At 49.2% G+C, this 22605-nt stretch overlaps 1 protein-coding gene across 3 annotated transcripts; it reads right to left on the reverse strand.

Annotated features, from left to right (window-relative positions):
• Positions 1 to 1926: 1926 nt before the first annotated feature.
• On the reverse strand, positions 1927 to 21098 carry CNNM3 (cyclin and CBS domain divalent metal cation transport mediator 3). 3 transcript variants are annotated; one of them, XR_006300932.1, is made up of 9 exons: positions 18614 to 21098; positions 10809 to 10952; positions 9728 to 9877; positions 9189 to 9358; positions 8888 to 8984; positions 8165 to 8298; positions 7590 to 7728; positions 4924 to 5023; positions 1927 to 4375 (listed from the first exon to the last, which is right to left on the reverse strand). XR_006300932.1 is itself a non-coding variant. In XM_043603265.1 (8 exons), the coding sequence occupies exons 1-8, from the start codon at positions 19938 to 19940 to the stop codon at positions 4311 to 4313; spliced, it is 2226 nt and encodes a 741-aa protein (XP_043459200.1). In that variant the 5' UTR covers positions 19941 to 21098; the 3' UTR covers positions 1927 to 4310. The 3 variants fall into 3 exon arrangements, 2 of the variants coding, with proteins under 2 accessions (XP_043459200.1, XP_043459199.1); XM_043603265.1 differs by lacking the exon at positions 4924 to 5023; XM_043603264.1 differs by lacking the exons at positions 1927 to 4375; positions 4924 to 5023 and adding an exon at positions 5030 to 5279.
• Positions 21099 to 22605: the final 1507 nt, after the last annotated feature.

A 22605-nucleotide genomic window follows, 5' to 3' on the forward strand; every position in this document is an offset into this window, starting at 1 on the left:
AAAGCTATGGTAATCATGATTGTGGAATTAATGGAGTGACAGAGACAGATCAGTGAATGGAACAGAACAGACAATGCAGACATAGAAATATGCCCAACTGATTTTTGACAAAGGTGCAAAAAAAAAACTTAATAGAGGAATGCCTTTTCAACAACTGGTGCCAGAGCAACTGGACATCTATAGGCTGAAAAAAAAAAAAAAAAAAAAAAACCTTTGGGGCACCTGGGTGGCTCTCAGTTGGTTAAGCATTCAACTCTTGATTTCAGCTCAGGTCATAATCTCACAGTTCATGAGATCCAGCCCTGTGCTGGATCTGTGCTGACAGCAGGCTCTGTGCTGACAGCAGAACCTGCTTCAGATTCTCTCTCTGCCCCTCCCCTGCCCACGTGCACTTGCTATGCCTCCCTCTCTCAAACATTAAAAACAAAAATAACCTAAATCTTGCACAAAAATTAACTCAAATGGATCACAGACTTAAAAGCAAAACATAAAACTGTAAAGATTGTACAAAAAACAGGAGGGGCACCTGGACATCTCAATCAGTTAAGTGTCCAGCTTTGGCTCAGGTCAGGATCTCTTGATTCCTGGGGTTAAGCCCCACATTGGGCTCTGTGTTGACAGCTCGGAGCCTGGAGCCTGCTTTAGATTCTGTGTCTCCCTCTCTCTCTGCCCCTCCCCTACTTGCACTCTCTCAGAAACATTTGAAAAATTAAAAAACAAAAAACAAAAAACATAGACAATCTTTGGGATCTAGGACTAGGTAAAGATTAGACATGATACCAAAAGCACAATCCATAAAAGAAAACGGGTAAACTGGACTTCATCAAAATTAAAAACTTTTCCCTTATAAAGAATCCTGTTTAGAATATGAAAAAAATAAGGGACTGGGAGAAAATATATGCAAACCAAAAATCCAACAAAGGCCTAGTATTTAGAATATATAAAGACTTCAAAACAACAGTGAAAGACCAAACCAATTACAGATGGGCAAAAAGAGGGGCACCTGGGTGGCTCAGCTGTTTGAGCGTCCAACTATTGGTTTCAGTTCAGGTCATGGTCTCGCAGTTCATGAATTCGAGCCCCCCACTGGGCTCTGCGCTGACAGTGCAGCACCTGCTTGGGATATTCTCTCTCCCTCTCTCTGACCCTCTCCTGCTCGTGCTCTCAAAATAAACAGAACTTAAAAGAAAATGGGCAAGGGGCACCTGGGTAGCCCAGTCAGTAAACGTTCAACTTCAGCTCAGGTCATGATCTCACAGTTGTGGGTTCGAGCCCCACATCAGGCTCTGTGCTGACAGTTCAGAGCCTGGAGTCTGCTTCACATTCTGTGTCTCCCTCTCTCTCTCTGCCCCTCCTCAGTTTGCACTCTCTCAAAAATAAAACATTAGAAAAAAATTTTTAAAAAAAAGGCAAAAGAACAGGTATTTCACAAAATAAGCACATGAGAAGATACACGTCAGCCATTCTGTTAATACAACTAGAAGCCACAAAGATATCACTACACACCTACCAGAATGGCTAAAATAAAAATGGTGACAATACCAAATGAAGATTTAGAGAAACTGGATCACTCATACATCCCTAGTAGGAACATAAAATTGTACAGCTAAAGACATGTAGCAGTTTGTTTAAAAAACTAACCATGCAGAGAGGCACCTGGGTGGCTCATTCAGTCAAGCCTCTGATGTAGGCTCAGGTCATGATCTCACTGTTCATGAGTTTGAGCCCTACTTCAGGCTCTCTGCTGGCAGTGTGGAGACCACTTAAGATCCTCTGACCCCCTCTCTTTCTGCCCCTCCCCCTGCCTTCTGTCTCCAAAAATAAACATTAAAAAAAAACAAACAACTATGCAATGACCATACAACCTAACAATTGCATTATTGGACATTTACCTCAGAAAACCAATGTTTACACAAAAACTTGTAATGAACGTTCATAGCAGCTTTATTCGGAATAGCCAAAAACTGGAAACCACCCAGATGTCCTTCAACGGGACAAGGAGTATATCAAGGAATACAATGCAGTAATCAAAAGGAATGAACTACTGACACACACAACAACCTGGATGTATCTCTGGAGTATTATGCTGAGTGAAAAAAGCCAATCCCAAATGGTTACATACTATATGATCTCACACAACATTCTTGAAATGACAAAATCTTAGAACAGTGGTTGCCAGGGATTAGGGATGGAGGCCAAGGGGGTGGGTGTGGCTCTCAGAGGGTGCCGGGAGGGAGATCCTCGTGGTGATGGGGTAGCTCTATCTAGGCTGAAGTGGCGGTTACACAAATCTACTTGTGACAGAGAACTATACACCCACATTGTGCTAGTGTCAGCTTCTGGGTTTTGATACTGTATTATAACTATGTAAGAAGTAACCATTATGGAAAACTGGGTGAAGGGTACCTCTAGCTTTGCAACTTCCTATGAATCTGTAATGGTTTCAAAATAAAAAGTTAGAAAAAAAGTAAGCAATAACTCTAAATGCAACTTGGTATCCTGGATTGGATCCTGCAACAGAAAAAGGACATGATTGGAAAAACTGATAGAATCCAAGTAAAGTCTGTAATTTAGTTAACAGTTTTGTACCAATGTTAATTTTTTCTTAGTTCTGATAGATGTACCAAGGTTATGTAAGATATTAACATTAAGGGAAAGGGTATATGGAACTCTTCTGGGAATCTAAAATTATTTCAGGGGCCCCTGGCTGGCTCAGTCAGTAGAGCATGCAATTCTTGATCTCAAGGTTGGGAGCTCAAGCCCCACACTGGGTATGGAGCTTACTTTAAAAACAAACAAAAAAATTAAAATTATTCCAAAAAAAAATAAAATCCTGATACCCAGACCAATTAAATCAGGCTCCCTGGAAGGTGGGCCCCAGGTATCCCGTATTTTTAATTTGCCAGGTGATTCTAATGTGCAGCCAAAGTTAAGAACCATTGTTCTGGAGACAAATGATGTCTAAGTATCTATTTCCCACCTGGGTTTGCTCTTAGACTTCCTTGAGAACAGTTTCTAAGTGAGCATGCCAATGTTCTTTGGCTTTCATTCCCACTAGTCCCAGATAAGGGATTCAAATTCCTTTGAGAAAAGTTCCAGAAATCCTCCTCCCTCCCTATCCAATCTGAGATCCTAGGTCTCTATGATGCCCCAGTTTCTACACCGTTGAAGAACTGTGGAAGGTAAATGTGGGTAAACCAGAAGAAAAAGACAAATGCCTTCTTATTCCCAATTCTCTAAAACCCTGTAGCTAAGAATAGCAAAAAAGCAGAGAGCTGAAATGTTTCACGGGTATAAAAAAACCTGATGTCCTGTTCTTTTTTTTTTTTTTTTTTTTTTTTTAAGAAAGGGGATGAGGATCTGCCTGGTGTATAACCAACCTTCCCTCCTCCCCCTTGCTGTTCTCCCTGCAAATTACAGCCATACAGCTCTCCACAGAGGCCTAGGAAGAAGGTACAAAAACAGGTCTAGCAGTTGGTTAATCTCCCTGGGATCCAGCAACTAAGAAAGGATTAGGTGCAGCAGACCCCTTCCTCCCATGTATGACCTCTTCTTAAAACACAGAAAAAGACAAATACTGTTAGTGGCAACTAAGCAAGAGAGGCTGAGAAGCAGAAAGAGCAGGACTCCTCAGTGCCACTGGGGGCCAGCTTGCTTGCTCAGGGCTCTGAGCTCAGGGCTCAGAGAAGCAACCTCCACAGGAGGGAGCAGGACAGTGGGACATACTTGTGGGTCATCGTGCTGCTTCTAGGTTTGGCACACGCAACAGGCAGGGGCATGTGCTTTGAAACATGGCATTGTAAGGGAAGCCAAATAGTTCACTGTGGCCAAGGTCATGGATGTGAACCCCCAGCCAAAACTAGTGCTCTTGGTTTGCTCAAAAAGTGCTGCCGGCAGCAGAAAGTTGGCAAATTAAAAGCAAAGTGAGTACAGGTCACGGCCACATAAAGGCAGTAATCGTGCACTCACATCATGGCTTGGCCCAAAGAGGTATAAATACACTGCACTGTCACAGGGAGAAGGCTGGGTCCTGGGGACCGGAGATGACAGTGTTCTTTCCATTCCCTTCAGAAGCAGGCCTGGAGGGCTGCGCCCCAGCTAACCCCCATTTCCTAAAGGAGGGCAGGACCTGCTGAAGGCTCCTGGCACTGAGGTCTGGTTCTGAGAACAGCCCAGGACCGACATCTATAAGGGCCATCTAAAACGTGGCCTGGAGGGGATGGGGACAGGCTGACGGGAAGCTACTCCTCGGCTCTCCAGTTCCCCACGTGCTTGTCCATTGCCCACACCTGGGGCTGCCTGGCAAGCAGTTAAACCCCTGGGTTCCGCCCAGGGCTCTCCTCTGCTGGGAGGCCAGGTCTGCTGTGGTTGGGCCCTAGAGGAGAGAGGGAAAGGAAAATTAATATCAAAATCAGTAAAGGGAGCAGGCCTTATCAAAACCAAGTGTTAAAATTGTCTTCAGGACAAGAAGGGGTGGGTAAGACAGAGAAGCCTCAGGACACCTCAGTATCAAGGCAGAGCTGGGAGTGACGAGTTAGGAAAATAGGCTAACTCCACATCACAAGAGAAAACCACTGGGAGGAGGGGATGCATCACTGAGAGGCCGGAAAGCAGGGCAGGGGGGTTTTGCTCACGGGAGGCCAAGGCCATAAATGCTGGACGAGAGGAGCCCACCCTGGATAATAAAACACCTGCACTGGAAGGAAGGTTTAGTTTCCAGTGCTGGTATTTCATGACCCCTCCTGTCTTCCAGAAAAATGAAAAGTAGGAACAAGGGACAGGAAGGGCCCACTCACCCTCCCACCCCCCAAGAGAAACACCTCCCAGGCAGGGGTGGGAGTGGGAGCGGTTTCCAGGGCTCCTCCCAGCAGCTAGAGGGCTGGGGAAGGAAAGCAAAGAGAAAGTGAAAGGGAAGATATTTACCTTGGGTGTTTTCTGAAAACAAAAAATGCTCACTAGTCCACAGTCAATTATCAACTGCAGTTTCCAAATGTGCCAAAGAGGGAAAGGTCTACGGGGAAGGCTAGAGAGAGCAGAGGGGAGAGAGACAAGAGGAAACCAGCTATGCAGCTGTGCCGGCAGGGCCTGTCACAGATGCGCTGGGCGGGGTGGGGGGCCTGGGTGGCGGCGTGCAAACACGCTGCCTGAGCCTCAGAACCAGAGGGAGCAGGAAGCGCAGCATCTGGAGTGGACTCTCCCTTGGAAATCAGCTCTGTGAATGGTCGTTGCGCAGTAGTTACCCCGAGTTTGAAATGGCAGGCCAGGGGTCAGAAAACTTTCTGTAAAGGGCCAATATTTTTAGGGTTTGCAGGTCATATGGTTCCCGTGGCAACAATTCAACTCAGCTGTTGTAGCTAAAGGCAGCCATATACAACCCATAAACCAGCAGGTCGGGTCCAATAGGACTTTATTTACAAGAACTGGCAGCTGGCCAGTTTGCCGACCCCTGCTGTAGGCAGTTAAAAATGATTGTGCCTTCCAAGCATCTCAATAAAGGCATTTGTCTGCCAGGAAATCTAGTGCCAAAGTCAATCAGGGGATAGTTCTGACCTACACTATTTAAGCAATGTCCCCAGCAACACCTCCATGTGTGCAGCGACACTAAGCTCTCCTGGGCAGCAGAGTGCCACCCACCAGAGAGACTGCAGCAACAACTTTGGGAGCGAGGCAGGAGCACAAGCACAGCAGGCAAGCCCCACTAGGGACAAATGTCAGGGCGCACTTAAGGGAGAAGCAACATCATGGCAACAGAACAGGGGATGCTAATCCATTACACAGAGGGAAATGACCCACAAAGCCACTGTAAATTACAGGTTTCCCTGCTTTCCCAAAGTAGAGTGTTGCTATGGAACCTTCTGTAAGCCAGAATGGCAGACAGCGAAGATGCAACCACCATTTCATGAAGCAAAAGTCCTCTTCGCGTTTCTTTCAGTTAGTGAAAACAGGCACGGACGTAGATACTTTGTAAAAGCAAAGCAGCGCCAAGCAAACTTTCAGGGATACCTGTAGTCCCTTACAGGACTGCCCAATGAACAGCTGAAGCCAAAAAAGGATGGTAAAACACTGCATGTATAATAAAAAAGGAAATGAAGGAAAAACCATCCTTCTTAGATTTAGGTCTACACCTTGAAAAGAACATGTGCAGTCTGAGTAGCAGATGGAGCCACACAGAGTTCAGGCTGAGAAAACCAAGACCAATGCTCACATTTTGAAAGAACAACATACTGGCTTTTGAGACCCAAGTCTAATGAGATGGTGTGAATCTCTATACAAGTGGCATCTCACAAAACAACAGAATATCACAGTAAATACAGACCTGTGATCAGTCCTAAAAGGCAGAACACCACCTCTCAGTGCACGTTCACGGAGAAAAGGCTCAAATGCCCAGATCCAGGGTTTGAGCAGCACACCTCAAGCTGGGGCCCCCTTTTACCAACACAGAGATGAAGCATTCGGGCTGAGCCGTTAACGTGGCCCAGGGTGGGGCTTTCTGTCCCTTGCACCTACATGTCACCTCTCAGAAAGTATCTTTCTACCATAAAAACATATTCGTGTTCTCCAGTGTGGGTTTAAGTAACCAGAGCTGTTCCCTATGAGACACCAAGGCCAAGGGCAGGCACAGGTTCCAAGCCAGAGTGCCTAGGTCTCTCTCTGCTTCTGACTCTTCATCTGTAAAATGCACCTTACCACTACCACCTCTGAAAATGGCTGGGAAGTTTTCTTGGATGAGTTACGACAAGGAAAGCTCCTAGTACAGTGTCAGGCTGAGTAAGCGTTCAAATGAGTTCAGTGTCCCCAATGCAGAGTGCCCAGGGCAGCCGGTGGCCTCTGTGGAAGCCCCACCCACTCCTCCAGCACCACTCAGCCTTGGAGTGTATCTCTAACCCCAACTCAGGAGCTCAATCAGAATAAAAGTACCTTCTTGAGTAGTAAGGAAAATAAGTTCCCTGACTTTTTACCACTCCTACCCAAAGGCCTCTCTCCACAGGCTTTTTATTTTCCCTTCTTATGCTCTTGAAGGCATGGTTTGCCATCCCACAACCCACCCCACACTGCAAAGTCTATTTCTTCCAACGTCATACTCCTGCTCAAAGTGGAACCCTGGATGGGAAGGGCACGCCTTAAATATTAGCTTCACCTGACTGAATGTCTCAACAAGTACCCTTCTTGGTTTCTGGGATGGTGTCGACCAGCCACCTTCTGAGCCAGGCCCACTGGTGACCTAGATCTTCATTTTTCAGGTGACCTAACTCTAATCCTAAATGACCAAGAGTGTCTGAGCTTGACCTTATTCCCACTTAGCAACTATTCTCTAATTAAGTCAATCCATCCTAACAAGCCCTCCAGAGAAAATGCTAACTTAACATACTTTCAACGCCAGCTGGTCTACAGCGCAATGTCATCCAAGCTTTAAAACCAGTGAAAAGAGAAAGAGGAGAGGATGGGCAAAAAAGGGGACAAGGAAAGAAGAATGCAAGGCAGAGTGAGGGCAGAGAGAGTGAGTCTGTGTGTGCGAACAGCAAGGACGGCACAGGACATGAACTCCCTCTGGGCTGACACACGGTGGGATGTGGCCATGAGGGGCTCACCTGCTGCTGTGGCTGTCTTGTCACCGAGGAGCCTGATCTGGCTGCCTGGGATGACCTGGAGGTCTGCGCTCTCCGGGGACTGTGGCAGGTTCTGGGCTCGAGTAGCCAGGAGTGCATTGAGGTACTGCAGCCGCGTGACCTAGAAGACAGGAAGCATTACCACGCAGGTGCGACTCGTGAAGCCAGATGGAGAAAGTGAGGTATGAAAGATCACACCTCTCCCTCCTGCCCACAAGCACCAGAACTAGGTGGGAGAGTCACACTCAGCAGGACCAAGAAAAATGAAGAACTTTAAGCAAGCCAAGGGAAGAGGGGAGCAATCAAGCAGTGTTTTTAAGATCTCAAAAGGAAACTGGGTGCAGTCCCAGTGACGGGACTAGACTCAGCAATCAGGCCTCCAGGGGCCAAGGCCGTCTGTCCTTCAGAGCAAGTACAAGGTCGTGCTCTGTGTGTGAACTCTCAGGTTGACTCAACTAGAATCTACTTTTAATCCATACAAATTTGTGACCAGCTGGTTCAGCCCCTTGGGGACACAAAGCTGATTAAAAGCCAGTACCCATGAGCAGCCCAGTCACCTTAATGAACTGTAGGTCGGAGAGGGCCCGCACGGTGTAGTCAGGACAGTACGCAGACAAGCGGCCACCATCGGTTGGCTCAGACTGCAGGTCATGGCGGATGGACTGGAGCGAGGATACTGGGGACTGGTGAACTATCAGAAGAAACAAACAGTGACATCTCCGGTGGGGACAAATGCAGTCTCTAACATCCACCCCACAGATAGCTAGAACATAGAGAAGGATGGCAAGCACAATTCCTCCTGGGAAAGGCTAGCAGGGGTAGGAGCGAGCAACAAAGATGAGCCCCCAAAGAAATGCTGCCCATTCCCTCGACGCAGCACAGAGATGAGAAAAGCCAGCCTGTCCCAAAGAGGAATGTCTGACAGGACGGGGCAACTGGGTGCTTCAGTCCATTAAGTGTCCGACCCTTGATTTCAGCTCAGATCGTGATCTCACAGCTCATGAGATTGAGCCCCAAGTCAGACTCTGAGCTGACAGCTCAGAGATTATCTTGGGATTCTCTCTCTCCCTCTCTCTGCCCCTCCCCCTGCTTGCTTGCTTGTGAGTGTGCACGTGTGTGTACTCTCTCAAATGAACATTAAAACACAGACACACACACACAGGAACACCTGGAAGAAAGGGAGGCCAGAACCTTTCCCCCAGCAAGCAGCCAGGCAGGTCAGATTCTGCCCAGCCCAGCAGCTGAACCCAGCGTTCCACTCCCAGAGGGCTGTGACTTACCTGAGGACGGTGCTGTCAGGGCAGATACTCCATAGTAGGTGAAGGCCCCATTCTCAAACTTCAGGCCCTCTTTCCCGATCTCCACCTCAACCCTGCCCTGGGAGGTGTAGGGAAAGGGAGGAAGGAGGAGTAGGGAAAGAAACAGATGCGGACAGATTACCTTTCCTGCCGGAAGAGAGCACAAGGAGAAAGCAGCAACCCCAGTTATTCAGGGGGTGTGTATCTGGATGATCCTCCCTCTTCTCAGACCCTTCCCTAGTTTCTGAGCAAGTGGGAGGCCCCAGTCTGGGCTCCCAGTTACCTGCAAGATGAGAATGAAATAATCCACCGGCTGGCTGCGCTGGTACAGGTAATGGTGGGCAGCCAGACGGTTGCTCTCGTCAAACCTCACTTCCTGGTTGACGCTGGGATGCTTCAGCAGGTGCAGCAGGACCTTCTCGGAGATTCGCAGGGGGCTGAATACATCCACCTCTGCCCCGTGGTGGAAAAAAGGGACAGTGTCCACCAGGCCCAAAGTGGCCTGCACAGCCACACCCGACTCCTGCTGCCCCACATGAGCCAAGTCACCTCCCCAATACAAGAGAACTGGGCAGGCACACACCCACCCGCTGCTGTGGCTCGCCAGAGGTGGCACCAGCCTGGCCCCAGCTCTCAGCCACCTGGCAGACAGGAGCTGCCACTCAGGTGCCCTGAGATGCTGACAGGGCTACAGAGAGAAGCGCAAGTTCTGGACACTGTCCTTACTGGGAATGAGGGGACACCTGGTGTCCGCCTGGAGGTCTCCTGACCCACTGGACGGGGAGCAAGAGAGCAAAGACAAGGCCCACCCTTCACCCTCACCTCGGGACAGGAAGCGCTGGGTGGCCAAGAGCAGCTGAGGCGAGATTTTCACTTTATATTCATCGTCAGACACCTTGAACAAGGAGAATTCCTCTTTCCGCCTGAGAGGGGCACTCAGAGAAGCAGGCTTCTTCCTCACTGTGGCATCTCCTACAATGGCAAGAAGGCCTGCTGAGCCATCAGTAGCCCTCCAATCAACACAACCAAGCCAAGGCCTGGAAGTTCTTGGGGATGGGAGGGGGCAGCAACCCATATTCCTGCTATATCCCGAGGGAGTATGGAAAGCGACTGCTCTTCTCCTCAGAGTTGGGAGATAATACCGGTATGACAGCAAGACCACTTGTAAAAATAATAGACATTCTTGGTCATTAAGAGACCCCTCACCAGAAAGCACGTGTTTGCAGATAACTGGTGCTAAACAGCAGCAGCTAACCTGATGTCCGCACGCCTATGGCAACCTGAGGCACCAAACTACAGAGGCTGCATTTGGGGGACAGATGCATGGGCAAAGTGATTCACCTGATAACAAACAGGGGTGGGGTGTTCAGTGTCCCAAGTGTGCACGTGAGACCTCAGCCATCGAGCATGGGTTCTGTGTCTACCCTACAGATCTCAGCCATCATCTCAAGAGGCAGACACTTCTAAGACAGGCCCCAGAATCTTCTGTTTTGGAAAGACCCTCTTAGCAGTAAAGAATGGGATACTTGGAGGAAACGTTTCTGTACTGTACAAAAGAACATGAGAAAGTAAGGGCCAAGGCAAACAGGAGACTGGGAAAGGCCCATAAAGGGCAGAGTGTCCCCTCTGTGCTGGAGAAATCAAACAATGCAGCTGTGATAAGAGCCCCAGGCAAGCACTGAGACTGTAAAGGCCGCGGCTCCCCAGCCAGGCGCAGGTGTGGGGCCTCCGACACCTGACCTGAGGCAGGGCTAAGGGGAGAGGGGCCTGGCTAGGTAACAGCTCTGACTGGAGATCCAGCCTCATTTTCAGCAACACGGAGACCTATTGTCCTCTGATGCACACAATATGTCTCAGTAGGCTTAAAAGTTGAGATGGAACACTACCAGTAGTCAAGACTCACGGTAATCCTCAGACTCATCCAGGATCTCAGACTTGATGATCTCCTCAATGACGTCCTCCAGGGTGACCAGGCCCAGCACCTCGTAGAAGGGGTCACCTTCACCCTCGTTGTTCACCCTCTGCACGATGGCCAGGTGGGACTTCCCTGGGGGAGGGGACACTCAGATTACAGCTTGCCAGGGGCCTCCCGTTTTGCTTACTCCCACCTGTGACAAGCTCACCAAAGGGACAGAAGTTGATGTTTTTCCTACAAGGTGCCAGGCACAAGGTGGGACTCACTTTACACTGGAGGAACCTAGATCTCAGACACTATGTTCACCCACACAAGGCCACCCAGGCAGTGGCAGAGCAGAGTCAGCCTCTGGTCTAAATGAACGTGGCATAGACAAGGATGCATCAGACTAAGACAGGCGCAACAGGGTTGCACACATAAGGGCACCAACTCCAGAAGCACAGCCTCCTCTGGGACAATCTAAATGGCAGAGCAGAGAGGGGCCACCCAGTGACTCTCCTAGGGAAGTTTTCCCAATTCGGAAAGCTGTCCTTTATTTCCAGAAGCCAAGGTCTATGAAAGTTATCCAGGGAGAAGATGGTAAATGGTAATCAGCCAGTCAGAGCCCCAACTGTGTGGGAGGAAGAGCAGCAGCCTGGAACTGTTCACCTTCCTCTTCTTCAGATTAGCTTTCTGTTTCTTTCTTTGATAAAGAAATGTAAGCTTGAAAAAGCCCAAGCCTCAGAGTGCTGGGGAATATTGAGAAAACTTCAAGAATCTACTTTTTTTATCTACGAAACTTTATACCTGTCCAAAAGAAAAAAAATGCAAGCTACTCAGGTCATTGTAAATTTCTGAGTAGCCACATTAAAAAACAAAAACCAAAACAAAACAAAAAACACAGGTGAAATTAATTGACAACATATTATTAACTCAATATAGCCAAAATATTTCAACATTCAATCAATATAAAAACATCAAAACAGGGACCCCTGGCTGGCTTAGTCAGTGGAGCATGTGCCTCTCAAATTCTGGGTTGTGAGTTTGAATCCCAAGTTGGTACAGAGATTACTTAAAAATAAAATCTTAAAAAAAACAAAAATTAATTAATTAAAAATTTAAATAAATTAGGGGTGCCTGGAGGCTCAATCGGTTAAGCTTTTGACTCTTGATTTCAGCTCAGTCATGATCTCCTGGTTCGTGGGACAGAGCTCCACATTGGGCTCTGCACTGACAGCACAGAACCTGCTTGGGATTCCCTCCCCCACCCCCCGCCCCTCACCTGCTATCTCTCTCTCTCTCTCTCTCTCTCTCAAATACATAAATTTTTTTTAATAAAAATTTTTTAAAGATTGAAACATATTTTCCTTTTTTGCACTGTCTTTGAAGTCTGGTGTGTGTTAGGCACTTCCAGCACACCTCAGTTCAGACCAACTACCTTTCAAGAACTTGACAACCACATGTGGGCAGGGGCTGCAGAAGGGGTTGTGCAGGACTAGGATACAGAACTAAGAGAAACTCACCTCAGCCTTTGTTACTGATAAAAAAAACTTAAGGTAAAAGCTAGCCTGGATCCACGTAAGGGAGTATTTGCTTCAAAAATCTCTCAGTTTAGGGGCGCCTGGGTGGCGCAGTCGGTTAAGCGTCCGACTTCAGCCAGGTCACGATCTCACGGTCCGGGAGTTCGAGCCCCGCGTCGGGCTCTGGGCTGATGGCTCAGAGCCTGGAGCCTGTTTCCGATTCTGTGTCTCCCTCTCTCTCTGCCCCTCCCCCGTTCATGCTCTCTCTCTGTCCCAAAAATAAATAAACGTTGAAAAAAAATAAAAAATAATAAAAAAAAAATCTCTCAGTTTAAAAAAAAAAAGAATCTTTCAGTAAAGAAAAAAGTCAAGTTCACTTTTTTGTGTGAATAATACTTTACATACCTTGGGTTTAATTACAGTGTAGTGAACAGAGTTCAGAAACACACTCTCTGGAACTCTGTCTGGCACACACTGCCTCATTCTTTCAGCATCCGTGCCCCACCCCCCAGTGTCAGGTGCAGGAAGACCTCTGCTCCAACTTTAGATTGAACAAAATGTCCAGTCAACCAAAAGCTATTATTATTAGACCACTGGCCAGGTCATCAAGAAAGGAATGAGGCTCTAAAAGAATAAAAAGAAAACACTTAACTATATTTCATCAAATCTAAGATGTCCTCAATTGTGAGATACATCCTGATTGGAGAGAAGTTGAAACAAAAAAATGTGCACCTGAGACGTGAAGGATTGCGGCATTTTGTGCCTACTGTGTGCTGGCCACTAAGGGCTTTATTCAGTTATTAACTTATAAATCCTTCAACAACTCTATGAAGGAACAGAACATTATTCCCATTTACAATTTGCAGAGAAAACTGAGACCAAGAAAAGGTTCAGTGACTCACCCAAGTGCAAAACCTGGATTTGATGGGGCACCTGGGTGACTCAGTCGGTTAAGCATCTGACTTCAGCTCAGGTCATGATCTCACAGTTTGTGAGTTTGAACCCCACATCAGGCTCTCTGCTGTCAGCACGGAGCCTGCTTCAGATCTTCTGTTCCCCTCTCTCTCTGCCCCTCCCCTGCTTATGTCTGTGTGCACTCTCGCAAAAAAAAAAAAAATAAATAATAAAAAAAAATTTAAAAAACCCCAAAACAAAAAAAACCATGGGATTTGAACCCAGGCAGTTGGCTCCTGAATCTGTTCTCTTGACCACCACACTCAACTGACTTTCACTGAAGAGAACAAAAAACCCAAATCTTAGGAAATCCTCCCCTCTGGGTGAGTTACACGTGGCCAAGGTACTCTCTCCAGCACAGGAGCCCTTCTAAAGAAAAGTATCGTTTTCTAGGATGCTCTAACATCCTCAGACAAAAATTAAAGGCAGAAATGACTATACCATCTTTCCCGCTTCCAGGAGGAAAAGGCCAGGGGTTGCCTAGAACTACCTGCTCTTTCCTGCTGAGACAGAAGCATTGAATGAGGAACTCAGCATTTCTAGATGCTTCCCAGCACTGGGTATCTGTGCTGGGAATGGTTCACACTGGCAGACAGACATCATTTCTACAAGGGCCAAGGCAAGGCCCTTGTAAGACAGCCCTCATGGGGAAACACCAAAGCTCAACATACAATTTTGGTCAGATTCTGGGAACCAGAGCCCAGGTTCTAGATGACCATCTAAGACAGAGAACTCATTTCAGCTCCATTCTTCCAGAATGCCAGTCGCTTTGGCAGGTTACCTTTAGAATGGACTAACTTTTCCCTTGCTTTCAAACAGTTTTTTTTTAATTTTTTTTAATGTTTATTTATTTTTGAAAAACAGAAAGACAGGCAGACCATGAGCGGGAGAGGGGCAGAGAAAGGGAGACACAGAATCCGAAGCAGGCTCCAGGCTCTGAGCTGTCAGCACAGAGCCTGATGTGGGGCTCAAACTTTGAGCAGAGCAGAGAGATCGTGTCCTGAGCTGAAGTCAGATGCTTAATGAATGAGCCACCCAGGTGCCCACAAACGTTTTTGTTTTTGTTTTGAGAGAGAGGAATGCCATGTGCGAATGGAGAAAGTGACAGAGGAAGAGAGAGACTCTTAAGCAGGCTCCATGCTAAGCATGATGTGGGGCTCGATCCCACAACCCTGGGATCATGACCTGAGTCGAAATCAAGAGCCGGATGCTTAACCAACTGAACCACCCAGGTGCCCCACTTTCCAACTTCTGTAAAACAGGCACAAGTTTCTCAGTGGCCTGCCACATGGAATCACTCAATATCAAACAGATGAAAGCAGAGCCCTTGAAAGATCCCCTAACACAATGGCCATGTGATTTATCTCTAGACAGAATGTCCAAGGGGTCCAGAAGGCAACCATGAAAAAGCAGTAGGGGTACACACAGAACAAGCAGCTGGAGGGATTAAAGTTTATTTCTCATCTGATAGGATAAAAATGTCCTGAAAATATACAGGCCCCTGGCTGGCTAACTGGAAACACTAACACAGACCCCAGGACGGCTGCCTACAGGCTCTCCCCAAGCAAGTTCTACGGAGCCACAGACAAGGGGGCAGATGGTGCATCTTACCAACATCAACCAGAAACCCCTGCAAAAGCTCTTGGGAGTTTTAATTCCAGTTAGCAAGCTCAAATGTACTCAATTATATGGATGCTAGAGGACTCTTCCATAATGTCTAATTTCTAGAATATTTGTAAAAATGCAGTTGGAGTTTAAATTCCTTTGCCTTCCTTTACCTTTTAATATATTATTTGTTGATTTGTTTTTGAGAGACAGACAGAGTGTGAGCAGGGGAGGGGTAGAGAGAGAGAGACACACACACACACACACACACACACACACACACAGAATCTGAAACAGGCTCCAGGCTCTGAGCTGTCAGCACAGAGCCTGATGCGGGGCTCGAACTCACACACCATGATTATCATGACCTGAGCTGAACTGACTGAGCCACCCAGGCACCCAACCTTCCTTTATTTTTTAAAGCAACTGTGGGAACATGTCCTAGGAGAAAAGTGCCAGGATAACATTCCTCACAACAGCTCTGACTCTTTTCAGAATCGTGGGGATCCTCTGGCCTCTGACAATGAACCAGAACTCAGTTCATTTAGTATATGTGCTGCCGAAGCGAGCACCAGAACTCAGTTCATTTAAAGCAGAGACTCTGAAAAGCTCACGCATCCTAATTCCTCCTTTGGTTGAATGTCCTTGAATGTTTTCATTAAGGAGCTGACAAAGATGACAGGATTAAAAGCTCTAAAAAAACACATGTTATTTACCACAACTCCGAAGTATTCACACTTCCTGGTAATGTTTGCACAAAATAATTGGTGTCATCTTAAGTCTGCACACTAAGGGGCACCTCACCAGAGAAGGTGCCTCTCCCAGACTATAAAGTTCCAAAACAGACAATGCTCTGAAGGAATGAAAGGAACAGGGCCCGGAATGGTAGCTGCCAAGATGCCAAGGACTCCAGCTTCAGGAAATTCAGAGGGCACCACCACCTCACCCACTTGGCAGAGAGATGGGAAGGGAATCGATTTCTAAAACCTCAGGCGCCATAAAGGCTGCAATATGCCCTTTGTTCATAAACAGAATGAAGAAAGGGGTAAGGCTACAAAGGACTTTAATGAGGAAAAATAGGTATCTACCAAAGGACTGCACTGCAAAGAGAAGCAGAGAAGCCTGCCCAATGTCAGAGGAAAGATATAGCCAACCTGCCCCGAGAATGCCCCTCACCTGCCACAGGAGGAGGAAGGCAAGGACTGAAGAGCTTTCCGTTCAATCTTCAGGTTCCCCAGAGCTGCTCCGAGTCCACCACCCCAGAAGAGGAGCAGCCCAAACTGTGGGCATTCTCTCCCCACCGGTTCCTTCCTATCAACATTTAAACCCAAAGCCACCCAACTCGCCCATCTTAAAACCAAAGAGCTAAGGCCTTCTCCCCTGCCAGTTCTCTCCCAACCACTGCTCTCTGGCTTCCTCTTTGTAGCCATACCTCATGGAAGGTCCATCTACTTCAACTGTCACGTTCCATCACCCCACACCATAGCACCAAATCTGCTCTCTCAAAGGTCAAGGGTATCCTGGTTGCTGGATCCAAATGACATGATGCTGGCCTCTCCTGAATCATTCGCCTTCCCTTGGTAAGTGGTCTCTTCCCTTAGCTTCTAGGACGTTTAAACCTCTGGCTCTCCTCAGCAGCCTCTCCTCTGCTACCCTCCATCCCTTTTATGCTTGTGCCCTCAGGGGGTTAGGCCTTTTGCACCATTCCTGTGGCTTGACTGAGGGACTGCTATAACAACAACCAGATCTTTATCTCCTGCTTGGGTCTTTACCTCCTATTTCTCATCAACTGGTATAGCCTGCCTCTTGGGACACTGCACAGACAAATCCCAAATTCCAGTGTTCAGAACAAATTCGTCTGTGCCACCCCCCCCCCCCACAATGATCCCCTTCTCTGTAAGTGCTCTGCTTCAGAGAAGGCTAACACCACCCCCAAGCCAGAAACCCCAAGCCTCACCCTCAGCTCCTCCCTCTCACTCCACAGCTCTTCAGCGAACCACAAAGCCCTCTCAATTCCACCTCTGAATACCCTCTTGGACCTCCTCTCCAGGCCCACTGTACACCCTTGTTCAGCCTTCCAGCATTTCTTAGCTGGACCCCCACTCATTGGTCTCCACACCAGTCAGTGCTCTGCTCAAAGTCAGCGCCCAAAGATCAAGTCCAGGGGCGCCTGGGTGGCTCAGTTGGTTAAGCGTCCGACTTCAGCTCAGGTCACGATCTCACGGTCCATGAGTTCGAGCCCCGTGTCGGGCTCTGGGCCGATGGCTCAGAGCCTGGAGCCTGCTTCCAATTCTGTCTCCCTCTCTCTCTGCCCCTCCCCCGTTCATGCTCTGTCTCTCTCTGTCTCAAAAATAAATAAACATTAAAAAAAATTACAATAAAAACTAAATAGTAAGGGCAAGAAAAAATTAAAAAAAAAAAAAAAAAAAAAAAAAAAAAAAAGATCAAGTCCAGCCTTCCCAGGGTCTCAAGCTGGGAGGTGGCAGGGGCACGATGGAACCTTCCTCTATGGACTCCAGGACCTGAAGTGCTGGCCACCAGGCCACAAGAACTTCCACTGCCTGGGAGACTACAGTGGCCCAGAGAAGAGTACTCAGAGAGGGGCTGCATAGCCACTTTTTGGGGAAACAGCCAAGAGCAACCAAGAATTCTCAAGCAAAGCAGTCAGAGCTGTGGAGCAAAGTCTCCCACACAATCCTAAGGTACAGTAATGACAGTAACTGCCCAACTATTCAACACCCATGCGGCCTGGGGCCACGAGACTTCACAGCTGCCAAGCAGATCAGGAGCCTCCGCTCTCTGGTAAAGACCCTGCCTCACATTATGCAGCCTTTAGGGTCAAGCCCATCCACAGCCCTGGGTGTCCCCCATGCTTATCCTGCAGGAGTTCAGGTGTGAGAAGCATGGCCAGTGGACAAAGAGCAGCCAAGCTCTGGGGAACACACCCAAGCCTGCCAATGGAAAGGACTACAGAGGAACCCACACCTTCACACCCTTGGGACCCTTGGGAGGGTGGGTCTCAGTTTTTACTAGCAACCTTAGAGTTGCTCAGATAAACCAAGGTGAAAAGAGAGGGTGAAAATGTGGAGTTAAGGGAGACCCAGAGAGACCTTACTCAGCATGAGAAAAGGGGAAGTTAAAACAAACAAAAAAGACTAGACAGACAAAGGGGAGACTAAATCAGCATCCATAAAGTTGTTTCTGGTGAAATCAAAGCGGAAGTTTCTTTCACATCTGCAGGAAATTAGGAATCATTCCTTCTGTTATCAGCAAAGCAACAGCTCATCAGTGGCCTTAACAATGATCCCTGGAAACATCACAGACCAAACTAATTTGATATTATGAGTACAAATAACAGCGTCCAGGTAACTTGAGACTATACTCTTTTATTCTTTTAGTTTCTATTTAAGAATTTAGACCTATTACAAAGCCAAAACTCACAAAAACGACACTGACAAAAAAAGCTGGTGGGTTAGAACCAAGTGGACATAGTTCCCCAAATTAGGCCTACAAGGAAAGAGGGGATTTTGCTGTCTATACCGCTCTAAAAGTCAGCTTTTAAATGATATTTCAAAAGGCCACTGACAGCTGCAAGGGCATCATCTAAAAGGGCACTCGGAGGTCTCACTGCCCTCCATAAAGATGGGACCCTTTCGTTGAGACTTCCATAAACCCCCACTTTTTCCAGCGGAGGGCTCTGGCATTCGTGTCCCCTCCCCGATATCCCCACGTTACCTCGTTTGAACTCCTCCAGGACAGCGTCCAGCTTGGTGTCGTTGAAGACGAAGTGGAGAGGATGGTTGTAAAAGCGGGTGATGGTGCTGAGTGGTGTGCAGTCTTCGGGGTCCACGAAGGCCAAGTCCTTGAGGTAGAGCATGTCCACGATGTTGGAGCGCTCCTCCTCGTACACCGGGATGCGCGTATAGCCGCTCTGCATGATGCTGGCCAGGACGCCGAAGTCCAGCACGGCGCTGGCGTCCAGCATGAAGCAGTCCTCGAGCGGAGTAAGCACGTCCTCTACGGTCCGACAGCGCAGCACGCCTTTGCTGAGATCGCTGTAAGGGTCGCCGCCCCCGCGCGCCAGTTCCAGCACGCGCTCGCGGAGCCTCCCGGGCCGCGCCGCCAGCTCCAGCAACTGGCCCACGGGCAGCGCCACCGGCAGGGTCAGCAGCACGGCCAGGCGGCTGAGGAGCAGCGCGCGCGGCGCCAGTGCCAACGCCCAGCGCCCGCTCACGGCGGCCGGCACCACCTCGCCCACCAGGAACACGAGCCCCGCGCTGCCTAGCACGGCGGGCACCGCACGCTGGCCGGCCGCGCGGTACAGCAGCACCGCCAGCGCCGTCTGCGCCAGGCTGGCCAGCAGCAACAACGCGCCCAGGGCGCAGCCGGCCCAGCGCCGTGTGGGCTCCAGGCGCCGCGCCGCCGCACGCTCGGCCTCCGAGCCGCTCTCGCGCAGCACCTGCACCTCGGCGGGCGCCAGCGCCAGCGCGCTCAGTTGCAGGCCCCGCGCCAGCGCCGCTAGAGCCAGCAGCCCCGCCGCCCCTAGGCCCAGCGCCCAGGGCGGCGCCGCCTCCTCAGCTGCCGCGCCGCCCGGCTCCACGCGCACAGCCTCGGCGCGCAGGCGCAGCAGCGCGCTCCACTCGCCCGTGGGGGCCGCCGTCTTCTGGGCCGCCGAGCCATCCGGCTCCCCGCGCACCGCCAGCAGCGCCGAGTGCGGGCGCGCGGCCTCGGCGCGCAGGCGCAGCAGCGCGCGCCACTCGCCCGTGGGGGCCGCCGCCTCCTCGGGCGCCGCGGCCGGCCCGCCCTCGGGGCAGCCCGCCCCCTCGGGGGCCACCCAGGACCAGGAGCTGTTGGCCAAACCCGAGCCGAAGACGCGCAGGCGGAAGGTGGCCTCCGACGCGTCCCGCACCTCTCCTCCGCGCGCCCACCCCGCGTCCGCGGCTCCGTCTTCCTCCAGACAGACACCCAACACTCGCGGGCCCGACGCCGCCTCTCCGGCGGCGTTGCCCAGGCAGAGCGCGGCGAGCAACCAGCCTAGCCGACCCGCCGCCGCCGCCGCCATCGCCTGCTGCCCCCTCTCGGCCTCCCGCGCAGCCTACCCCTCCGCCTCCTCCGGACCAATCGTCGCTAGCCTTGGCACCTCCTCCGCCAATAGGCGGTGGGCGAGGGCGGGTCCCAGGGTCGGACTAGGCTGCGCCGGGGAGTAAACAAGCGGCGGCGCGATCCTGGGGCGGGCCGGGGGCGTGGGGCTCTCAGCCCCGCGGGGTTCAGCCGTGAGTCCTAGGGCGAGGGGTGGCCAGCGCCGGGTGGCGCGGAGTGGCGAGCTGGGCGTCTCGTTCCCACAGGCAGTGCCGGCGCGCCGGGAGACCGGACTTGTGCTTTGGAAAGTCCCTGACTCGGGGCGTGGAGCGGAGCGGCTGGCAGGCAGAATTTCAGTATGTGACAGATGTGCCATTTATGAGGAAAGGGCCCGGGAACCACTGACCTAGGGGCAAGGAGAGCTGAAAGAGGACTGGACGTTGGGAAGCTCAAGTTTCTTCAAGTTGATTGCGCCCGACTGTGCTATAGGTCTGGGGACGTTGAGACAGCCCTTTGCCTTCAAGGAACTTGCATTCCTGCTAGGGAGAATGATGGTAATTGTGTAAACAAACGAAATCACTACCTCTTTGGATTCCCACATCTACTTTTACAGTAGAAAAGTGAAGCATGACTTAGCATGGATGCTGGATTCCAACACGACCTGCCTGATACCTGGTCACCATCCCACCCACACTAACAGAGGGCAGCTTTGTCAAAAATTAGTTACCTGATCACTCCACTTCTAGCAGATTATCCTTGGGAAAATATTTACTCAGGAACAAGAAGAACTATTCAAGAAGAGAGTTATTTAAAAGACAGAATGGTTCATTGACAGTATGGAATGTTTTTCACCCATTATGTATGCTCTTTGATTGAAAGGAAATAAACTGGGAACAGGGCTTTTCTACAGGTGTCCAGATTGTGTTTTGTGTTTTCTTTACATTTTTATGTATTTTCAAATTTCCTAGTAACAAAAGTAGACTTTGAAAAGGGTGAATGTCATTTAAAATCTTTATAAGGATTCTACAGAAACACATTTGCTATGTCATGAAAAGAATAAGTATAGGTACTGTGGCACACAGTTAAGTGTGGAAGGCAATGTGCAAAAATTAACAAATCCATATGTGAAAGACCAAAAGAAAAAAACGCTGTGTGAAAAACTCTTCAAGGGTGGTAATAATGTCTCTTCAACATCATAATCTCAGTGCTGTGACTATCCCAACTGTGCAAACCGTGGTCTCCACTTGACCTTCAGGTCTCTCATTGATCCTCTCCAGGCCATTTTCCTTACTGCTCATTTGGTTCAAAACATTTCCATGTTTCATCTAAATACTTATTCTTGAGTTTCAAACTCATAACTAATGTGACTTCACTGCTAAATTCCTGCTTATTTCTCAAGTCTGCAAGTGTCATTTACTCCAGCCGGTCTTCCTCTACCATCTCTTGACTAGATTGGGTCAAGGTTATGGGAGCTATGTGCTCTTCCCCAACAGCATCCAATACTTAGCTTCTTGTAAGACCCATTCATTCATTCAACAAGTATTTCCTGCATTGAGTGCCTACAGTGTACCAGGTACCATTCTAGTGCTGGTACCATGTGGGAACGAGAAAGACCCTACCCTCCTGGAACTTAGGTTCTAGTGTGGGAATAACAGACCACACATAAATCCTCATTTTACTGTCTGGCAGTAAATGCTATGGAGCAAAACGAAGCAAGATGAGGAAATGGACAGAGGGACTGGGGCCATGCTGTTTTAGATGGGGTGACCAGGGAAGTCTTCTCCAAGGAGGTGGCATTTGAATGGAAACTTAGATGAAGTGAGGGGGTGAGCCTCACAAAGACCTGGGAGAAGAGTTCCACGTGGAGGACACAGGAGATCAGAAGTTTCTGGTATGACTATCTCCCTCAGGGACTATTCCTCACCAAACTCATTGAGTTGTTGGTGGCACCTGGCATGTAGCAGGGACTTAAACATGTGTGGAACATATGGTCAGATGAAATTTATTCTCGTGTCCCCCTATACACAAGCTTTTGCATCTGCTATTTTATCTGGAATGTCCTTTTCTCTCCCCTTTAAATATTCCCCACATTTGTCTGCTCTGTTAAGCCTGGCTTGCTTGAGCCTCTGGCCTCAGCATACTCGATTACCACAGCTACAGCACCTATGGGCGCTGCGCAAGTCTACCCAGCAGAAACCTCAAGAGTGGATGCAGTGAGGCGACTCTCAGGTGGGTTCTTCAGGGGATGAGCTCTCCAACTTTGAGTCCTCCACCAACTTCATGGGCAAGGACAAAAAGGCGACTGCATGTTATGAAACAATGTGATCATACTTTTGGATAAAGCTTTCTCCTTGGGCCCTCAGGGGAGAGAGAAGGGGAAACTTGCCCATGCTGACTGCCCCCTCCGGTACCCATAGGCAGAAGACTATGGTGTCCATTTTGACAAGACCCCTCATTGTTGCAGTTGAGCACATTTGCCCTGTACATCTAACAGCAGCTGGCACTCTCTAGCTCCTGTGACAATAGCCTTGATTACACATATTTTGTAAATTTCATTTCTGCTTTCCTTTTTACTATTAAACAGTGCCAGAATACTTGCCCCTTACCCTGTCATAGGTGACAGCCAACCACAGCCACTATCTTTATGA

Source organism: Prionailurus bengalensis, chromosome A3 (genome assembly GCF_016509475.1).
Source record: "Prionailurus bengalensis isolate Pbe53 chromosome A3, Fcat_Pben_1.1_paternal_pri, whole genome shotgun sequence".
In the NCBI taxonomy this organism is placed as follows: Eukaryota; Metazoa; Chordata; class Mammalia; order Carnivora; family Felidae; genus Prionailurus; species Prionailurus bengalensis.

What these genes read in the sequence shown, in the direction of transcription:
- CNNM3 (XM_043603264.1), bottom strand. Translation starts at nt 19,940, where the DNA reads ATGGCGGCGGCGGCGGCGGGTCGGCTAGGCTGGTTGCTCGCCGCGCTC. An exon ending in GGATGAGTCTGAGGATTACC is followed by an intron (nt 9,878 to 10,808) that starts GTGAGTCTTGAC and finishes TTGCCATTGTAG; the next exon opens with GAGATGCCACAGTGAGGAAG. An exon ending in CCTGACAGCACCGTCCTCAG is followed by an intron (nt 8,299 to 8,887) that starts GTAAGTCACAGC and finishes TTCTTCTGATAG; the next exon opens with TTCACCAGTCCCCAGTATCC.